The sequence below is a fragment of the Panicum virgatum genome, chromosome 6K (assembly GCF_016808335.1).
Source record: "Panicum virgatum strain AP13 chromosome 6K, P.virgatum_v5, whole genome shotgun sequence".
Taxonomy (NCBI): domain Eukaryota; kingdom Viridiplantae; phylum Streptophyta; class Magnoliopsida; order Poales; family Poaceae; genus Panicum; species Panicum virgatum.
Genome location: NC_053141.1, coordinates 20,268,766 through 20,287,513, shown reverse-complemented (window position 1 = coordinate 20,287,513; position 18,748 = coordinate 20,268,766). Strand labels below are relative to the sequence as shown.

The 18,748-nt window shown below is 47.6% G+C and overlaps 1 protein-coding gene across 2 annotated transcripts; it reads right to left on the bottom strand.

Moving 5' to 3' along the window:
- Window positions 1-8,930: 8,930 nt before the first annotated feature.
- Window positions 8,931-12,075, bottom strand: LOC120712030 (DNA damage-binding protein cmr1-like). 2 transcript variants are annotated; one of them, XM_039997718.1, is made up of 4 exons: window positions 11,373-12,075; window positions 10,503-10,909; window positions 10,158-10,265; window positions 8,931-9,616 (listed from the first exon to the last, which is right to left on the bottom strand). In XM_039997718.1, exons 1-4 carry the CDS (start codon window positions 12,027-12,029, stop codon window positions 9,355-9,357), a joined length of 1,434 nt encoding a protein of 477 aa, XP_039853652.1. In that variant the 5' UTR covers window positions 12,030-12,075; the 3' UTR covers window positions 8,931-9,354. The 2 variants fall into 2 exon arrangements, 1 of the variants encoding a protein (XP_039853652.1); XR_005690602.1 differs by having other exon boundaries at window positions 9,593-9,616; window positions 10,732-10,909.
- Window positions 12,076-18,748: the final 6,673 nt, after the last annotated feature.

The window sequence follows — 18,748 nt, the reverse complement described above, 5'->3', positions numbered from 1 at the left end:
GAATCAAACAGTACTGTTGCAAGAGTTGAGCTGACTAGGTACTCACCGAGTACAACGCCCTGAGCTCCTTGAGCTTCCTGCGCGTCGATGTGGTTGACGCGGGCTCGTCCAAAAGACTGCTGGGATTGCCTCTGCTGGTTGTTGCTGTTGCCGTGGAGGGGCACTCGGTTGGCACCGGTCAGGACTGGCTTAGGTCCGTTCACTGTGTTGGAGAAAGCTGAAGTAGCAGGCTTGTTCTTGGCATAGGGGCAGTCGGCGATGAAATGACCCGTCTCTCGACAGTTGAAGCAGGCCCTCACATTGCTGTTATTGGTGGTGACCTGGCTTGCATTACTTTGCGGGGCCCTCATGGTGTTTTGGCTCCTGATCTGGGTGGTGGGGGGCCGTGGTCCTGTCACTTGAGACTGAGTTTTGTACTGCATCGAGGCTTGTGACCTTGGTGCGTTGTAGCTGAAGCTTCTGGGTTTCTGAAAACGATCCTGCTGGCGTGACTTACTCTCCAGGAACTTGCGCTTGTTCTCTTTCCTTTCATCAATCTTAGCCTTCTCGGTGAGGATTGCCTTGTTCATCAAGGTGTTGAAATCCGGATAAATCTGAGGGGTGAGCAGGGTCCTGAGTTCTGGGTTTAGTCCCTTCTTGAACATGTCTTGTTTCTTTTCGTCGTCATTCACTTCTTCTGGTGCATAGCGAGACAGTTCCATGAACTGGTGTGTATACTCTTCCACCGTCATATTCCCCTGCTGAAGTGCGCGAAATTCATCCGCCTTGTGCTTCATGGTGGCCGAGGGGATGTGATAACGGCGGAATTCCCTCACGAATTCATTCCAGGTGATGGTGGAGGCACCTCGGGCAGCAGCGCAGTAATTCTCCCACCAGGCTAAGGCAGTCCCGGTGAGTTGATGTGCTGCCAGAAGAACTTTATCCCGATCCTGGCACCCAAATGGCTCGAGCTTCCTCTGGATCACGCGGAGCCAGTCGTCTGCATCCAAGGGGTTGCTGGATCCGGCAAAAGTGGGTGGTTTGGCCCTCAGAAAAGCTGTCAGCTTATCATTAAAGGTCTGCTCTCATGGCTGCCTGTTCACTAGAGCATTGGCCAGTGTCTCCAGTATGAGAGTCTGGTTATGGATTATTTGTGCCAGATCCGTGAAGGGTGGTGGTGGTGGTGGTGGCAGCTGTGCACCAAGATTTTCTCCTCTGCCCTGACTCACTTCTTGTTCTTCCTGAGGATGGTTTTGCCCGTCAGGGTGTACTCCTGCATCAGCGGCTGCAGGGTCCCTGACGCGGGAGGCCCTCGTGATGCTCCGGGAAACCATCTGCAGATCGAGTGGATTGAGACTAAGATTAGGTGATGTTTAAGTTGTTTAATTCGTATTTTTGAAAGGGCAGTATCTAATTACTGCCAGCAAGCACACAAAACCAAACAACAAGCACAACCACTTAATTACTACAAGGGAGGGTACAACATGGGTAAGGCCAACCGCGTACTACACGTCCGGGTACACAACTTCAAAAGAAAAAGGGGTACAGATCTTCTTCGGACCACACGGCTTCATCCCTTGAAGGTCGCTAGCACATTAGGCAGACTCAACGGCTTGAGTGGGTTCCTCCCTCGGAAGGAAACTCACGTCCTCCGGGGAAAAGAGTGGTCCTGGCTCGCCGTCCTCTAGATCTCTGTTTTCCCGGGGTTGTGTCGTGGCTTCTCTTGCGGCGGCAGCCGTAGACCTTCCAGGGTTCTCGGGTGGGGCTAGTGGGTTTCCAACGAGTGGTCCCCATCCTATGACGGGTGTTCCGAGCAGAACATGGTCTTCTCCTATTGCCGGGACTGGAGTTCCACTACTAGCCCATTCTTGCATACGCTGGTCCCGGGCTTGCCTGAGGCTCTCCTGAGCAACTGCCTCACTGCTGACCGCTGTTGCGGCTCTTGCCTCGGCTTGGACTGCTCGGATCTGCTGCAGTCTTAGCGCGAGCTCTGCTTGCTCGGCTCGATGGGTCTGTTCCCTCAGCAAGTTGGCTTGCTCGTCAAAGAGCTGATCCAAGGAGGCTAGGTAGGTAGCTACTTGGTACAGGAGGACTTCTTCATGGCGGCGCCGTTCCAGGCTTCTCATTCGAGCTTCCCAAACTGGAGTTCTGATGGCTGGTGGGAAGAACCTCATTGGTGTGGGGGTGAGGTGTCTTTCGAAAATCCGGCACAGGTAACGAAGTGCTTTCCTGACGGCTAGGGGATAGGTGTTCTGGTGCCTAAACCCTGTAGCAGTCACTCGCCATGACTGGATGTCGGGGTAGCGATCACTTCTGGCGACGACTAGGATCACCCTGCAGCGGAGAGAGCCATGATGCTCGTACTCTCTGCTGTAGTACCTTGGGCGCTCCGTGACTCCAAGGCTTTCCAGGGCGTTGATCAAGAGGCTGGGAAAACTAGGTGCAGCTTGGCAATCGCCCTGGGTCCATCCTTCCTCAGCCATCTGAAAACAAAGATAGGGTGAAAACTTGCACAAATATTTGAGGTACACAAAAGGGGTAGATGACATTTATTATTGCAACATGGTGGGGTACAACTTCATGGGTACACGATTATTAGGGCAAAGGCTCTAGCTTGGGGTGCTACCCCTATCATGGAGACTCTTCCCCGATCCTATGAGGGCGCTTCTTCAGTGGGAGATACTGATACATCATGTCGTCCTCGGTCTGAGTACCTTTATCCCAGTGGGTTTCTTCGGGTTCTTCTTCTTCGGTCTGAGTTCCAACATCCCAATGGGTTTCCATGGGTTCTTCTTCTTCGGTCTGAATGCCTACATCCCATTGAGCCTCTTCGGGTTCCTCTTCTTCGTCTTCCTCTATCCATCCACCTATTCCCCAGCGAGCCTCGTACCTCCGTATTCGGGCTTGGAGAGCGGCTAGAGAATTCTCGGCGCGTGTGACTCTTGCCTGTTGTTCTTCTAGTTCCGCCTCCTTTTCTTCCATCTGGACTTGGAGGGCGGCTAAGGAATACTCGGCATGTACGGTCCTCGTCTGTTGTTCATCCAGCTCCTGGGTTGCCTTTTCTGCTCTGTGGACTTGCTGCTTCAGTTGTGCTGCTTGCTCGCGGTAGAGCTCATCCAGGCCGGTGAGATAGATGGATAGGTGGGATACTGTGTCTTCCAGGTCTTCTTTTTCTCTCCCAAGTCCTCTCATCCGGGCAATCCATGTGCGTCCTCTTCCTTTAGTTGGCGGGAAAAATCCCATAGGAGTCCGCTGGAGGTGATGCCTGTAGATCACGCGTAGCCGTCGCAGGGCTTTGCGGGTGGCTTTCCGATAGGTATCCGGGAAACCGAATCCAGTGGTGGAGATAAACCAAGGGTCCACATCAGGGTAGCGGGTGCTTCTTGCTATGAAGATCATCAGGTCACACCGAAGAGTGCCTTTAGAGTCGTACTCCCGATAGAGAAACTCTGGTGGGTCCACAACTCCAATGCGTTCCAGGCTGAGTATCAACAACTTAGGAAGGCCGGGCTCTGCGAAACAGATTCCGCCGATCCATCCATTGTCAGCCATCTGGAACAGGGCAAGAACCAAAGGTAAGTGTTTGTGTGAGGAAAGGATTAAAGATAGAAAAATCCTAAGGTGAAAGGTCCTGAAAACGGGTTTCGCTCCTAGCGTCACGTCCTACGGCCAACCTACGGCTCTGATACCACCTGAAGCGTCCCCTCATAAGAGAGAACTTAAATGTGATATAAACATCAGTCCCAGGAGGCTGATGCCACATTTATTACATCAGATGGTTCAAAACCGTACAAACCTTGGAGGACACTCGATACAGATAATGATAATAAGTAACCAGGCTACAACATAACACCAGACCGCAAACCACATGGGGTCTAGCACGGGCTCAGAGTACTGCGACAGCGGAGGCATCTCGACAGGGCCGGTACCACAGGCAAGGTTGGGTGCAGAACGATAACCCTACTCGGCGTCTTCTGGTACGAAGTCTGGGTCTTCTTCTGTAAAAAGTAAGAATGGGGTGAGTACGAACGTACTCAGCAAGTCCAACCACACCCACGGAGGGGGTTATATCAGAATAATATGCATAGGTAAATCAAGGATAAGGTTACGGTTTAATTTGCAGAAAAACGATATTTTATGCAGGGGTTTATTTAGCAGAAAACCTTTAAGAAATCAGTTTTTGTTTTGAGTAACACGGAGTTTAAGTCTTAAACTGCTACCGGACTCCCCGTCCGTTGTAGCACACGGCACAACTGCCGGACACAATTCCAAACAACTCACACCAACCCATCCCAAAGAAACACTAGTTATGTGACCACACCGTAACTCGCCCAATACCGTGAGCACGGCTATTCGAATAGATTCTTAACTCTGCAGAGGTGTGCAACTTTACCCACAAGTAGGATACCACAACTTGAACACCGTCGTGTCGGTGTAGATCCCAACATAGCCATTACCCACCATAGCTAAGCCTGACTAGCCATCACGGGATGCACCAAGGGGTCATTGACCGTTCACTTAGGTATAACCGGGCATAAGTCACTCGGGGCTTATCCCTTTTCCTCAGTCACCCGTTGCTCCCAGCTCTCCTGATGGCTATCACACCAACTAGTGGGATTTATGCTACGCCGTTGCCCATTCAACGGTCGAGTGGTTTGCACGATAGTGGAGTTAGGTGAGATGACACACAAACTCGGTCCTTAGACACGACAAGATGGATCTCCCTTCTTTGCCCTGCCACACAGGCACAAGCACACCAATCGGCAAATCACACAGAAATGCCGTCCATCCCGTCTATACTCATCTTTCAAAAAAAAATCCACAATTTATACCTTCCCACACAGACGCATTTTCTTTATAAAAGTAAATCGTATTATGGGTAATATCCTAAGCGTTCTAATATCGATTAACGTCCAAGCAAAATCAGACACTAATCTAGGTAGTCAAGGAATGGTCATCACAAATCAAGGGGTGGCTATCCAACCGTGTTTCCATGCAAGCAAAACATATGCAATTTTAAAAAACAGGCCATTGGGTTGTGTTTATAAAAACTAGGTCAGAAACATGCATCAAAGGATGAGATTGAACTTGCCGTCTTCGCAGCCTTCGGGGAAGTCCTGTCCTTCGGGCTCGGGGTCGCGGAACTGGTCCTCGTTCTCCTGCTCACAGTACGGCTCGTTGACGGGCTCCCCTTCGTTCACTCCGTGGTCTACAGCGTACACAAACAAGCACACAATCAAAACACAGAAAATAAAGATTTGTCGTCGAGCTCGAAACGGGGACACATAAAATATAGGGCATGTAGTGATATTTTTGGGTGTGCTTCTAATGGCATGGTCAAAACTATATTAAGAGAGACGTGGTAAAGTTTTGGGTAGATCCGAGGTTGTTAGGCGCATAAAATGATAGGTCAAAGGAGTGTTTAGGGCCTAAACAGGGCTCCAGGGACCTAATTGTAATTAAGTTTATGAAGGCAGGGGCTTGGTTTGCATTTTAGAAATTTCTTGGGTTAATCTAAAAGAGTCAGGGGCTTATTTATAAATATTTTCATAAAGTGGGAGGGTCTTCTTTGAAATATTATAAAAGCTAGGGCTTCTTTTGCAAAAAGGTCAAATGGTGGGGGTTTCTTTACTGAATAGGGGAAAAGCTAGGGGGTTTTGGGCATATTGCCCTGTCTTCTCCCTTCCCCCGCACTGGAAACAGGGGAGGAGGAGGTGCTCGTCGGCGGCGGCCGATTCGGCCGCTCTGGGCCATGGCGGCGACCGGGGTGAGGGGGAAAAGGAGCAGGGAGGCACGGTGGCTCGATTCCCCCACCTGGCTCGTCCTGAGGTGGAGCGAGGCGGCGGGTCTTCGGGAGCGGGCGGCGGCGGCCACCGGGGTCCGGCGGGGCGACGTTGCAGCAGGGGAGAGGAGGGCCGCGGGGATCAGTGAGGTCAGGGTGGGGGTGCGGAGCTCGGAGGCGCCCCCTTGGCCCTTTATATAGGCGGCTAAGGCGGCGGGGGTGGAAGCAGGGCGGTGGCGGCGTCAACAGAGGCGCTGTGCTAGGGTCGCCGGCGTCGTACGTGCACAGGCGACGGCGTGCGCGGCGAGGCGGGATGGGACACTTCGGCAGGCGGCGACCGCGCGCAGGCGACGCTGTTCCGGGGTCGTCGGCGCTGTGTGGCGTCAACGGCTGTCGGCCGGTGGCGTGGCGTGCGCGGGCCGGGGTGAAGCACGGCGCGCAGGCGAGCGGGGCCGGACGGGGTGGTGCGGCGCGCGCGACGGGGTGGCGCACGGGCCGATGGCGAGTTCGCGCGCGTGTGCGTGCGCGCGCCCGTGCGACGTCGCGGCGGCGCTGGAGCGGCTTGGGTGCGGCGGGTTTGGCACGTGCGCGTGTGCGTGGGCGCGCGCGGCAGGGGTGGCGCCGAGCTGGTGCGGCCGTGGCGCAGTCCAGGGGGGCGTGCTCGGTGGGGACGAAGGGAAGGGAGGGCCGAGCGGGCGGCGCTCAGGAGCGGGCAGAGCAGAGAGAGAGGGGGGGCGAGCGCGCGGGGTGGGAGAAAGGAGAGAGAGAGAGAGGGAGAGGGAAGGAGAGAGAAAAGAAAAAGAAAATGGAAACAAGAAAAGAAAAGAAAAAGAAAAAGGAGGGGAGAGAGAAATAGAGAGAGAGAGAAAGGGCGGGATTCGCGCCGACGCGATGCGGCCCCGGCCGGCCATGCGCGACGGTCGCGTGCGTCGATTGCAGGCGGGATTCGCGGCGTGGTCTTCGGCTGGTCGGCCACGCGCGCGTCGCGCGGAGAGGAGGATGGGACAACGGGTGACCGGGACAAAGAAATGATCTCGGGATTTGAGGTTTAGGGTTTTAGAAGGATCACGAGCTCCACGACGAAACACAACTTTAGCGCATAATTTATTTTAGTAAATTTTCGGGATGTTACACAAGCTTTGAGGGAGATTGAGAAAGATAAGCTTCTGGTGGCTAGAGCTTACAATAAGAAGGTAAGAGCCAAATCTTTTCAGGTTGGTGAGCTGGTTTGGAAGACAATTCTACCTCTTGGGACGAAGAGCAACAAATTGGCAAGTGGTCACCAAGTTGGGAAGCACCGTACAAGATTGTTAAAGTCATCTTCGGGAATTCTTATATGGTAGAGACGCTGCAAGGTGAATGTCTACTAAAGGCATTGAACAAAAGATACCTGAAGAAATACTACCCAAGTGTTTGGCAAGACGCTTGAAGATGAAGATGGCTGATATTTGAATATCGCCCTTAGCATTATTTTATAGGCTAATATTTGATCTTGTAATTCTGTATTCTTGGAGCATGTTTAGGTACTTGCTTTTTGGCTTGCAAAGCTCACCAAAAAGGCAGATGGCATATGTTGGAGGCCAAAATTGGCAAATACCGTGGCCGACCGGTCTAACCGGTTGGGCCGACAGGTCAGACCGGTCTGGGCCTGTATAATCTGAGTAGGGTTAGGGTTTGTGATTTAGAGTCCTATTGTAACCCGATTTGGAAGGATTACGTCCTCCCCGGCCTATAAATATAAAGGTTGCGGCCGATTGAGAGTTTTTCTAACCACAATCGAACCAAAATTATTCTCTTTACTCTATTTTCTAAACCCTAGCTTTTTCAACCCCTTTGCTATTCTTTGCTCGTCTCTACGGCGTTCAAGGGCGTCTTGGGTAGCCTGCCGACTCCAAGACAACCCTAGATCTTCGAGCTTCGACGGGGTCCCTCCCGAGCTTGAGGTTCTAGGTATTCGTGAGTTTCTGCGTCCAATCGGTCTGACCGGTTAGAGGAATCGGTCTGACCGGTCCCGTCTGAAGCTCACTAGTGATGATCGTTTGCGATCCGCGCGTTCTAGGTGTGTTGACCAGAAAAGCGTCAACACCATTCAATTCCAACAAACAGTTCAGAGTGATCCCAAGCCACCTTGCCTGCAGTCATGGATTGAACAAAATCACACCCCCCCAACCCCCAAATTTTGAAACAATTTAGGTTGTGTGTAAAGTTAAAATTCTTTGACCACAAATTTTTTATATTAATGGTGATTTTAGCAGTTTTTTTAACAAAAAGTACAATAAAAAAAGATAAGAAATATGGAACCAAGAAGATGAGAAAAATTATAAAAAATTTTATTCAGACAACTTGTATGCCTAGCCAGATTTCAAGACCCAGAGGAGAGGAGGATAGAAATTAACTGTCAATTTGCAAATAAATAATCCACACAAGTGAGTGTGAGCTACAAACCTTGCAATGATAAGCAAAAGATAGAGGAGGCATTATATGGGAACAAGATGATTTTCTGTGACAATACTCCAGCATGGAAGCTCTATGTTCCAGCAAAGTATCACAAAAGCAAAAAAAGAACAACCAAAGTGGTAGATTTCAGTTTATTAGGAACTTCAGAAAAATTGATATCAAAAAAGAAGGTAGGCAAACATTGAGATGTGAAATAAAAGAATTTATGTAAGCTACAACATTAGAAAAAAAATCAAGAATTGAAGATGATTTTTTATATGGATTCAATTTGTTTGATCCATATGGGAATGAATTCTGTAAAGCGTTCGCTTGAACAGCTCTCGTGCGTAAACATGGGGGCATGGACAATCAACGTCACTGCTCGTACTTTGATGGCACGAACAGCAATGACGTTGATGGCAAGTTCTCACTGTCACCAACGTTCAACTCAAGTTGAGGCAGCAAGGGGCCGTAACCAATAAATGCTGTGCAGCTAGCTAATAATGAAGCTTCATTTCATTTCCAGCGATGATATCCTGAGCTAGAAATAGTTTTGGGGTAGCCTAACAGAATGACATCATTTGGTCTCAGGTATAACCTCTGAAGCTTACAAGCAGATTAGGTACTTTGGGCCACTCTGAACTACCAAGAAAATCATATCTGATGGTTTTGAGCTCCAATTACTCCTGTTTTGGCAGCATCAGCGTTAAAACAAAAATGAAGAAAAAATATGTAAGGAAAATTAAAAACAGTCCGTACGAGCCAAGCATCGTTGGAAGTGGAACCATCAATCCGAACAATGAGTAGAGTACCAACCAAAACATAATAAGTCAAGGATCGTCAAAGTCTAGAATTGATTAGCACTAAAGTAAACATTCTAGCATTCTAGAGCATTTCTTCCAGGCCACTTAAACAAAATATGCACTTAAGAGCTTGTTTAGAAGCATCGGTTCCGGCCTAGCCCTAAATCAAGGTGCGCGGATTCAAGTCAACCTACCTAGCACTAACCATTGTACTAGAATTTTGATGATAGCTAGCGCTCAAATGATCATCAGGTCTTCCAACCATCAACTCATCTAAGAGCCCCCTGATCCTCAGTCTGGATTCTGGACTAGACCAATGCATCAACGCCTGAACTGGCAGATAACCAAATATCACTACTCGGTCAGATAGGGCATTTCCTCCTCCGTATCCTGCTCCGGTGTCCAAAGGAACACCTTATTGCGTCCCACACAGGCAAGATGCCCAACTCGGTATGGATGCACAGAAAACAGGCCTGGAGCCTCACTCATGTATTCACTTTCATGGCGTGCTTTGCAGGAAATGGAGATACTATCATTTCTTAGATCAATAGAGGTGATTTGTATGTCCCTTTCGGTTCCAAGCAGAAGTTCGGAGTCATTAAATCCCCAACTTGCCCTGCAACCATGGGATTAAGAATATACGGATGACATTATTTTAATCACATAAACTATGCATTAGTGGAAAAAAAATGCAAACAGAAACAGATCTGATTTACATTTTTCTACTATCTTCAGTCCCAAATAGATATCCTTCTTTAATATGTGCAGTCAAAGGATAAATTTTCAATTGCTAACATACCCAAAGTGCAGTAACTTTATCTCGCAAAAATGGTATTGGTAGATTTGTCATAAAAATACTTTATAATCATTAGTAAAATACATGTACAAATGTTCTGACCAAATATGTGTAATGGAGACCTTTACAGAAGGGTAAGTAGCAAAGTGCTATGAATGAATAAACAGCTACTCCACACATGTAAATGGTACTCCCTCTATTCCAAATTATAGATTATTTTGGCATTTTTAGATACATGACATTTGCTATGCATCTAGATATAAGCTATGTTAGTATGTATCTAGAAAAGCCAAAAAAACTTATAATTTGGAATGAAGGGAGTATTTCTAGATAAAGAAACAAGTAAAATGTGATGTCATACCTGAATGTAGTTGAAGGACAAGAATGCTGTTGAAAGCATGAATTGTTGAAGTTGAGCACACTTAAAATTCCAAGAGTATTAAAACGAGTTCCAACAGTATTAAAACGACTGCACAGATGAGAGTTAGTTAGCATATCTGTATGTAGTTATTCTAGTACAATGGGTAAACGACGATTCTACCAAAGGAAGCACACAGAAAATGAATCATATACCACATGACCATTTGAATGGCATTCTAGCAGTAATGTGGTGGACAAATACATCCAACCGGAAATAATTGATTGACAAATCACATCCCACAGATGCACTATATGGAGATTGAATAAACTATGTGAAAAGTAAAACCTTGTTGTAGCAAGAAAGCTCCCGCTTGGTGAGAAATAAGCTGAATGAACACTATGTTCATGTTTGACAACCTTCAAGCTCTCTGGTTTCAGCAATTTCATGTTTCTTAAATCCCATAAACAAGCCGTACTATCCAATGAACTAGTTGCAAGCATATTTGGGTTCTCTGGATTAATGTCTATTGAGCAAATGGAATCATGATGCAGTAGCCACTTGCTTGAAACTTTACCCACTCTCTCATCGAAAGCCTTAAGCTGCCCATTCCCTTCACCAAAATACAAACAAGTGGCATTATCTGGTGCTTGGCAAAGGGAGAATGCAGGATAGTCGCACAGATATATCGCATTGAAAATCTCCTTCTCCACGTCCATGAGACAAACGTCACCATCATGGGTACAGCTGTACATCTGGAAGACAAAATAGTCAATATGAAGGCACACAATGCTGAATTTCCTAGTTAATCAGGGAAACATGAGAACCAAAAGAAAAGAACCCAATCTTTACTGCTAAAGAAGAGCATCCCAATATACACATGAAAAGTGGGATAGCAGTCCTCCCAATTCAACTCATTGAATGCACTACTACATACAGTATGTATGGATTTCAAATGTACTACGAAATTACCAGGAAAATTACTGATTATAATATAGTGACATCACTTTCGGACATTAAATCACATAAGCACAACATGCTTTCATCTTTACTATTTCGCTGTATCAGAATTAATTAGACAAACAACACAAAAAACACACAGTTAGCACTGCGCCACTACATTTCAGGTAATAGCGTGGTCGTGCTACAAACATGAACAGAGCAAGCGCCGCTACACACAACAAACCATGCTAGCGGAATGGAGGAAGTCGGCATCACCTTCCTTGGAGCAGAGGGGTGAGCCGTGATCCCCCCAACGGATCCTGTGTGCGGGTGGTACATGAACACGCCGTCGGAAACACCGCGGGTACCGTACGCTTGGCACAGTCGCGGTTCCGGCCCGGGGCCGTCCGCGTCCCAGAACACAAGATGCCCCTGCATTGTCCCTGCGGCGACCACCGTGCGGTCCGCCAGCGGCAGCACCCGCGCCACCGCAATCACGGTCGTCGCCAGCTTCCTCACATTCTCCGGTCTCAGAACCAGCTCGCCGGGTTCGAAGAGCGAACCCCACCCTCGGTCGGCCAGGACGCGGCGAGGATGGCGGAGGTAAGCGGCGCCGAGGCGTCCGTCACGGCCTTGGCGACGAACACGTCGGGGATGGGGAAGTGGGAGGACCGGGGCTTGAGGCGAGCGGAAGGGAGAGCAGCGGCGGAGGACGGCGGCGGCGGCTGGAGGCGCGTGCGGCCGGAGCGGCGCGGGGGGGCCGGCGGGGGCGGGCGGGGTCGCCCGGGGCTGCTTCTTGGGGCGGGCGGGGGCGAAGAGGGCGGAGACCTCGGCAGCGTCGCGGCGGAGCTGGGCGAGGATAGCATTGTTGCGGAGGATATTCTCCTGCCGCCGGCGCTCGCACTCCGTCGGGGCGGCGGGGGTTTCCGCCATTTCCGGTGGGGAAAGCAGACAGCTTGGGTTTGAAAGGGAGGCTGAATGGCTGATTGGCTGAAAACGCCCGTCTTTGGAGTCTGGACTGCGTTTCGAGGAAAGGAAATAGAAAGTTTTTAAGTTTTAAGCCGATTTCATATAATCTATATGTTTTGACCGTATATCATGTTTGTCTCCGGAATTAAGAAAATGGAAGGTTTAAGCCAGTATCGTGTCATTGAAAAAAGAAGTTCTGCTCATGCTGAATCAAATTTTAAAAAGAAGTTCAAGATAAAAGTAAAATTAGAATAAGTTCAGTGAGTTTCATAAGAAATTCCTATTGAAAAACTGTGGAAGTTTTTATGATTCAATGAAAAGAACATAAATCATATCACAAGATTTACCAATTTACAAAAATAATTAGTCAGGGTGATGATTTTGCAGTAGAATATAGACATAGGGTTTAGACGTTTAGTCGTTAGTCTATCTATCTATACTATAAAATATAAAAAACCAAAACAATTGAAAACATTTTTCACCTAAAAATACTCCTCACGAAAACCCCACTTGTCAGGTCTAGGGTGAGAAAAAGTTTTCTGCGACAAAAAAAAATTGTATGCAGCAAAATACTTCTGTCATTTTAGTGCTTTTTTTGTCATCAAAATTTTTGCTTGCGCACCCACCTATACCCAAAATACTTTCTATATTTAGCTCGGAAGCGCCCAAAAAATGGTTTCCAGGCCGGCCCAAAATTGTTTCCAAAATTCTGAACGCGTCAACACCTATCATCAATGTTCTTGTATGATGGTTTTCTAAAATACTTTGGGTGTGTTTAGTTCGCGAAAAAAATTGTTGTAGCATGTTTCGATTTTATTTGACAACTATTGTCCAATCATGGAGTAATTAGTCTCAAAAGATTCGTCTCGTCATTGACAACTAAACTGTGCAAATAGTTATATTTTTTAAATACATTTAATACTCCATGTATGTATCGTAAAATTTGATGTGATGTGCGTCAGTGAAAAATTTTGAAAACTTTTTACGGAACTAGACACAGCCTTTGTAGCGGACCTTTCCATATTGAATAGTTACCTACCAACTCTAGCTTCTCTGGCGTATCTTCATTTGGTTTTGGTTCATTCGCATGCAATGGATCGGTTCGTCAGCAAACCGAGATCCACCGCACGATGCGAGCTTTGTAGCGGACCTTTCCATATTGAATAGTTACCTACCAACTCTAGCTTCTCTGGCGTATCTTCATTTGGTTTTGGTTCATTCGCATGGAATGGATCGGTTCGTCAGCAAACAGAGATCCACCGCACGATGCGAGCCTTAGAGCAATTCTAGTAGTCTTTCTAAATTTGGGTGAACAAATGTCTATTTAGAAGTTCACTTTTAAATTTTAATCACTTAAATATGGGCCTCCACCCCAACTGGACGAGTAAATTAGGCTTCTATAGAGAGCTCATAGTTGGCAGCCCAAATAGAAGGCCACCAATTAAAGGAGTGGGGGGAGAAATTTGAAAGACCTACTAAAATGGCAGTCTATTTGGAAGACCTGCTGGAGATCAAATTTTTACATCCACCAAGAAAAATATGAAGATAGAAGCCCATTTAGCAACCCTGCTGAAGTTGGTCTTGTGGAATGGATCTGGTTCGTCAGCAAACCGAGATCCACCGCACGATGCGAGCCTGCCACCGACGAAGAGCTGCGGCAGGGGTGGGTGGTCCCGCCGCATCAGCACATGGAGCTCGGCGAGGTAGGCAGCGTCCATGGACACGTCTCGCTCGTCGACGGCGATGCGGAGGCCCCGGAGGATGGTGCGCACGGTGCGGCAGTCCTCGAAGGTGCCGTGCACGGTGCAGAGGGAGGTGAAGTAGAGCACGACGCGGCGCTCCCCTGCCGCAGTGTCGCGGCTGCCGCAGCGAACGACTTGCACGTTTGCAGCCTGGACGCCGACCGAGCGCGGTGCAGGACGATCTTGCCGGGTGAGCCGGCGCCGCGAGTCGAGGACGACGGCGCTGATGCGCTGGTAGTCCTTGCCGGTCGGCAACGACACCGGTGGGTGCGGAGAGAAGAGACCACATCGCTGGCGGCTACTTCTTGGCTCCGATGCGTGCACCTTCAGGAGGAGAGGAGGCCAAGGCGTGGTGAGCTCGTGCATGCGCGTACGCGTGATGCATGGCCTTAAGTCCTGGCATGTTCCTTGCTTTTTTTCTTTGAGTTGTCAAGACTACGGGCATGTTTGGCAGGGCTCCGGCTCTTCCAAAAACAGCTCCGGTGCTGGCTCCTCAGATGGAGCGGCTTCTCTGGTGGAGTTGGAGCCCTTTTAGAAAATGTTTGACAAAACAACTTCACTTGTTAGATTGATGTGTAAGCCGCGTGAAGCCACGATTTCATGGCTGCACCTTGCCTGTGTAAGCCGCCGATGGCTTCAGGACCGGCTTCACACGTGAAGCCGGTTACAAAACAAACGTTTGAGAGGGCTTCACCTGGAGCCGCTCGTGAAGCCGCTACAGAAGCCCTCCCAAACGGGGCCTACGTTCTCATCTTGAATTCTTGATAGCTGCCAGGGGACGGCGGCCTTAGCAGCCATTCTGCAGAGAATTGTTAGAAATATAGACATTTTTGGACATATTTTAATTTCAAAATTAAACATGTAAATGAACAATATTTTCATTGTTAGAAATATAGACATTTTTGGACATATTTTAATTTCAAAATTAAACATGTAAATGAACAATATTTTCATGACTATTGTGAGTGAAACAGAGCATGTGCAAGTGTTCAAAATTAATATAAAAATATACAGAATAAAACACATGAGTTTCAGACTGTACCCCAAGGCGGGACCAGTGCCAGAGGCATTGGATGCATCGTCACTAGCTGGAATAGCGTTCATGCTATTCGACTGGCCTTGCTTGAAGTAGTCGAACGATGTCGATGCAGGACGATCACTACTAGAAAACGGGCCATGGGAACCGGTTGGAAATGGCCTTAGACACCGATTTTCCAACCGGTTCCCGCCAACCGAGACCAATGGCCTCGTCTTAGGACACCGGGTATTTAACCCGATGCCTTAGGCACCCATTGGTACCGGTTGGAAAGTCCAACCGGTACCAAAGAGGCTGCCACGCTGACGCAAGGTGGCAGCCTATTTGGTACCGGTTGGTCTTTCCAACCAGTACCAATGACATTTTTCTTTTTTTCCCAAATCCAATTTTGTTTGTTATATTTATTACTGTTTATTCTTTTATAATTGCTAAACGCACTCAAACTCTACAGTACTATACGTTCATTGGTCGTTCATGTTCGTTTTCAGAGAATATTTGAAACTAATTAAAAGTGAAATGCGAGCATATAATTAAGCTAATTAGATGAACTAATATATTTACAAATTTACAAACATCAAGACATAATGTTTAAAAATATTTATAAATGTACAAGTCATGTTTGTAGTCCAACTACTGGTCCCCTCAGGAGGTAGATGGAAGTCCTCTATCGATGTGACCGTCGTGGTAGAACTCGCCTCTAGGATCCAAGATCTCGTTCAAAATGAATCCGGCGAGCTGCTCGCACACGGCGTTGATCCGATCAGTAGAGTAACATTCATCCCCTATTTGAGACATCTATCATTTAGAAAAAAGGATTAACATCATGTGCGTTAGTACAATTATGAAAATATACTAGTGAACGGTTTGGACGTACTCTCGTGTCTTCATCAGTAACCTTCCCGCATGGAGTCATGATGTGCAAGTAGTCGCATACGTAGTACCCGCACCAATCAGTTCCTTGTTGTTGTCTCGCACACTTAAGGAGAAACAAATAAATTACTCAATTTAGAATAATTTGAGATTATATACTTAACTAGACAAATCTTTATGAATCAACATACCGGATAATCCATGTTAACGTTCAGTTCGGGCCTCCATTGACCACGTCCTTTGTTATTTTTCACAAATTTTTTCCAAACCCTGCGCTCAAAGTTAAGTTTGATATTCATAAATTGTTATTAACAGAAAAAAAATTTGATTGTGCAAACTGAACTTACCTGTTCAAGGGGTCTATGATATGTTGGATTGCGGACTTTGGATTTCTCATTGAGTCAAAGACTATAAGATTGTCGGTCTCTGCGGAAAGTATGAGTAAAATACAATGATAACTGCGGATATAGATAGGATATATACATACATGCATTAGACGACTTAGTATTTATTTAGTAATATAACAGAGGATTGAGTCAACCAAGGCTTACCCAAAGTTGTATGGTATGAATATATAGGATTTTTAATTTTGCCTAGTCAACGAATCGTACATGTCTTGGCACGTTTCCTTAATTTTCGTTGAGCAGTTTCTGGTTGACTAGCAAAGGAGACATGAAGCCGATCTGATGGTGCCATCCATGTTTTCGGCTTCTTTGGGTCTCCTGTCTAAACGATACAATAGAAATTTTATAATGCACACATATAATTATGTTCTTGTTAACAAAAAGTATTAATGTAGAGGTAAGTGATACTTACAAAACCCAAATGGTGATGATAGCGGCGTCGAGGGCTTGTCGATGGTAAATGTGATATAAATTTTCGAAGTACACCCAAAAGTCCTCCTCCCCGCGGAAGATATCATGGTCACGATACTTGACTCCAAACATTTTCCCATGATCCTTCGACATTCGCAGGTACCATATATGCAAATTGATCATCTGCGTGCCTAGACTTTTCTCCTCTTCCTCAGTGACAAAAGATTTTCCATGCTGGAATAGAGTAAGAACGGGAGCGACAGGGATTTCTGCCTCCACTTGCCCTGTTGCCTCCTCTAGCGTTAATCCAGTTTCAGAAAGAAATATCGCGGCCTGTAGGTCCGCCTGGAGTTGTACGTCCGTCGGGTGTAGGAGTGGCAACCCTGGCACCCGGAGGGGCTCGAGTCCTTTTTATTGTGTGCCAAGCTGAGGAATGGTCTTGCCACATTTTATCTTCAGATTTCTGATCTTGTGTGCTTTTGTCAGAGTACAATCATAGTCCGAGGGTAAGCTTTTCGATTTTGGTGGGTTGTCTAGGTTTGCGAGAAGCTTTTTTCCTAGTTCTAAAGGTACCTTTTCCCTCGGCGGGGGGACTTTAGGCTTCAATTATTCTTTTATATATTGAGCAGTCTCCTCTTCCAATTTCTCAGCAGTTTTCTCATAGGTTAATTTTCTTTCGATCGTTTTCTGCTTCTTCTTTGAGGATCCAGCCGCTGGGAAGCCGGATGCTGTCTTTTTCTTTCCTTTTTCTGGGTCAGGAGGAGTTGGAGTACTCGTGGCCCTTTGCGCCGGTGGAGACGGTGGTGAAGGAGGTGGTTGTGGGGACGGCGGTGAGGGAGACCGCGGAGACGGGCGATCGGTCTGCACGGGAGCCGTTGTGCTTGCAGTAAGTTTGATGTCGGCCTTGCGCCATAGAACGACCCCGTGCAGTGTGTCTCCCAATGTCTTCTCTCCATCCCCTCCAACGAAGTCGAGCTCAAGATCCTCATTGTTTCCAACTATCTGCTCGACTGTGACGGAGGTGTAGCCAGGGGGTATCGGCCTTCCATGAATTGTAGTAGAAGGATTTAGGGGCAGGGCTGACCCGTATGCGACATGAATGGATATATTTCTTGCTCGCACATGAAGCTCGCACGGTGTCGGCATGGTGACATCGTCCACTGGATACCTCTGGTCATCTACCGCCGTTGGCTCAATATGGGGTTGCTGTTCCGCTTGTACGTCGGGCGCCGCTGTGGATGCACAGCTGCTGCGTCGCTGAGAGACCGGGCTTATCACAACATCCGGGTGAGACCCAGCAGTGCCCCTTTGGTTTAGAGCTAGCTGCACTGCCTTATTGACACTGGGGTCCATCTGAGATTCCAAGGACGCAACCTTCCTTGTCATCTCTTCTTGCATGGCACGAAGTTTCTCTTCCTGTTCGGCTTTGCTCTTTCGGTGAGTCTTGTAAGAGGAATCTCCGGCCCAAGCAACTTTCCATGGGACCACGCCGATGCCGCGGGCTCATCCAAGGTGTTCCGGATTCTTTAATGTCCTTATCGGCTCATCATTCTCCCTTTGAGGATGGAATGTTCCTTGTTGGGTCTCATCTATTGCAGCGACTAGATCGCGGGACACTTCTTGCATATGCTCGGGCACGACCAAATTTCAATCCAACTGGTTTAGTGTCACGCCATTAGCAAATAACCACCACTTGGATCTATCCGGCCAATCCCTAGTCGTCGGCCTGATGCCTCTATCCATAAGGACCTGCTCCATCTTCTGCCATTTTTTATTGACTTCTTGTACCCGGCAGCCCCAAGGTGGTGGTTGTACTTCTTATTTGCTGCATTCACCTTGGCCTGTTTGGATTTTTCTTGGGCTTCCTCTGATAGTTTGTATTGTTTGAACTCCTCCCAGTATGGTTTAACCTGGGAAAGATCGTCCCAGTTCGGCTCCTTATCCTTTTTGATGTAATTGATGTACAACTTCTTCTTGAAAGTTGCAAAGCCAAGGGCCATCTTTTTCAAGGCACATTTCTTCACAAGTTCTTGGTCAACTCCTTCAGGAAGAGTGAACATATCCTTGAGTTCTGCCCATAGCATTTCCTTCTGATGTGCAGGCACGGCGTGTTGCTGTTCTTCGGGTTTGCTCTTTTTCCATAGTCTTGTGGTGATCGGAATTCTTGCCCGAACAATAACCCCACATTGGTTGATAAATTTTGTGCTAGCAGCCTCTGGA

Excerpts from the sequence above, each read along its gene's own strand:
- LOC120712030 (XM_039997718.1), bottom strand. The coding sequence starts at position 12,029 with ATGGCGGAAACCCCCGCCGCCCCGACGGAGTGCGAGCGCCGGCGGCAG. Across the intron at positions 10,910-11,372 it reads ACCCCTCTGCTCCAAGGAAG|ATGTACAGCTGTACCCATGA; the intron begins GTGATGCCGACT and ends TTTGTCTTCCAG. Across the intron at positions 9,617-10,157 it reads TGTCCTTCAACTACATTCAG|GGCAAGTTGGGGATTTAATG; the intron begins GTATGACATCAC and ends CCATGGTTGCAG.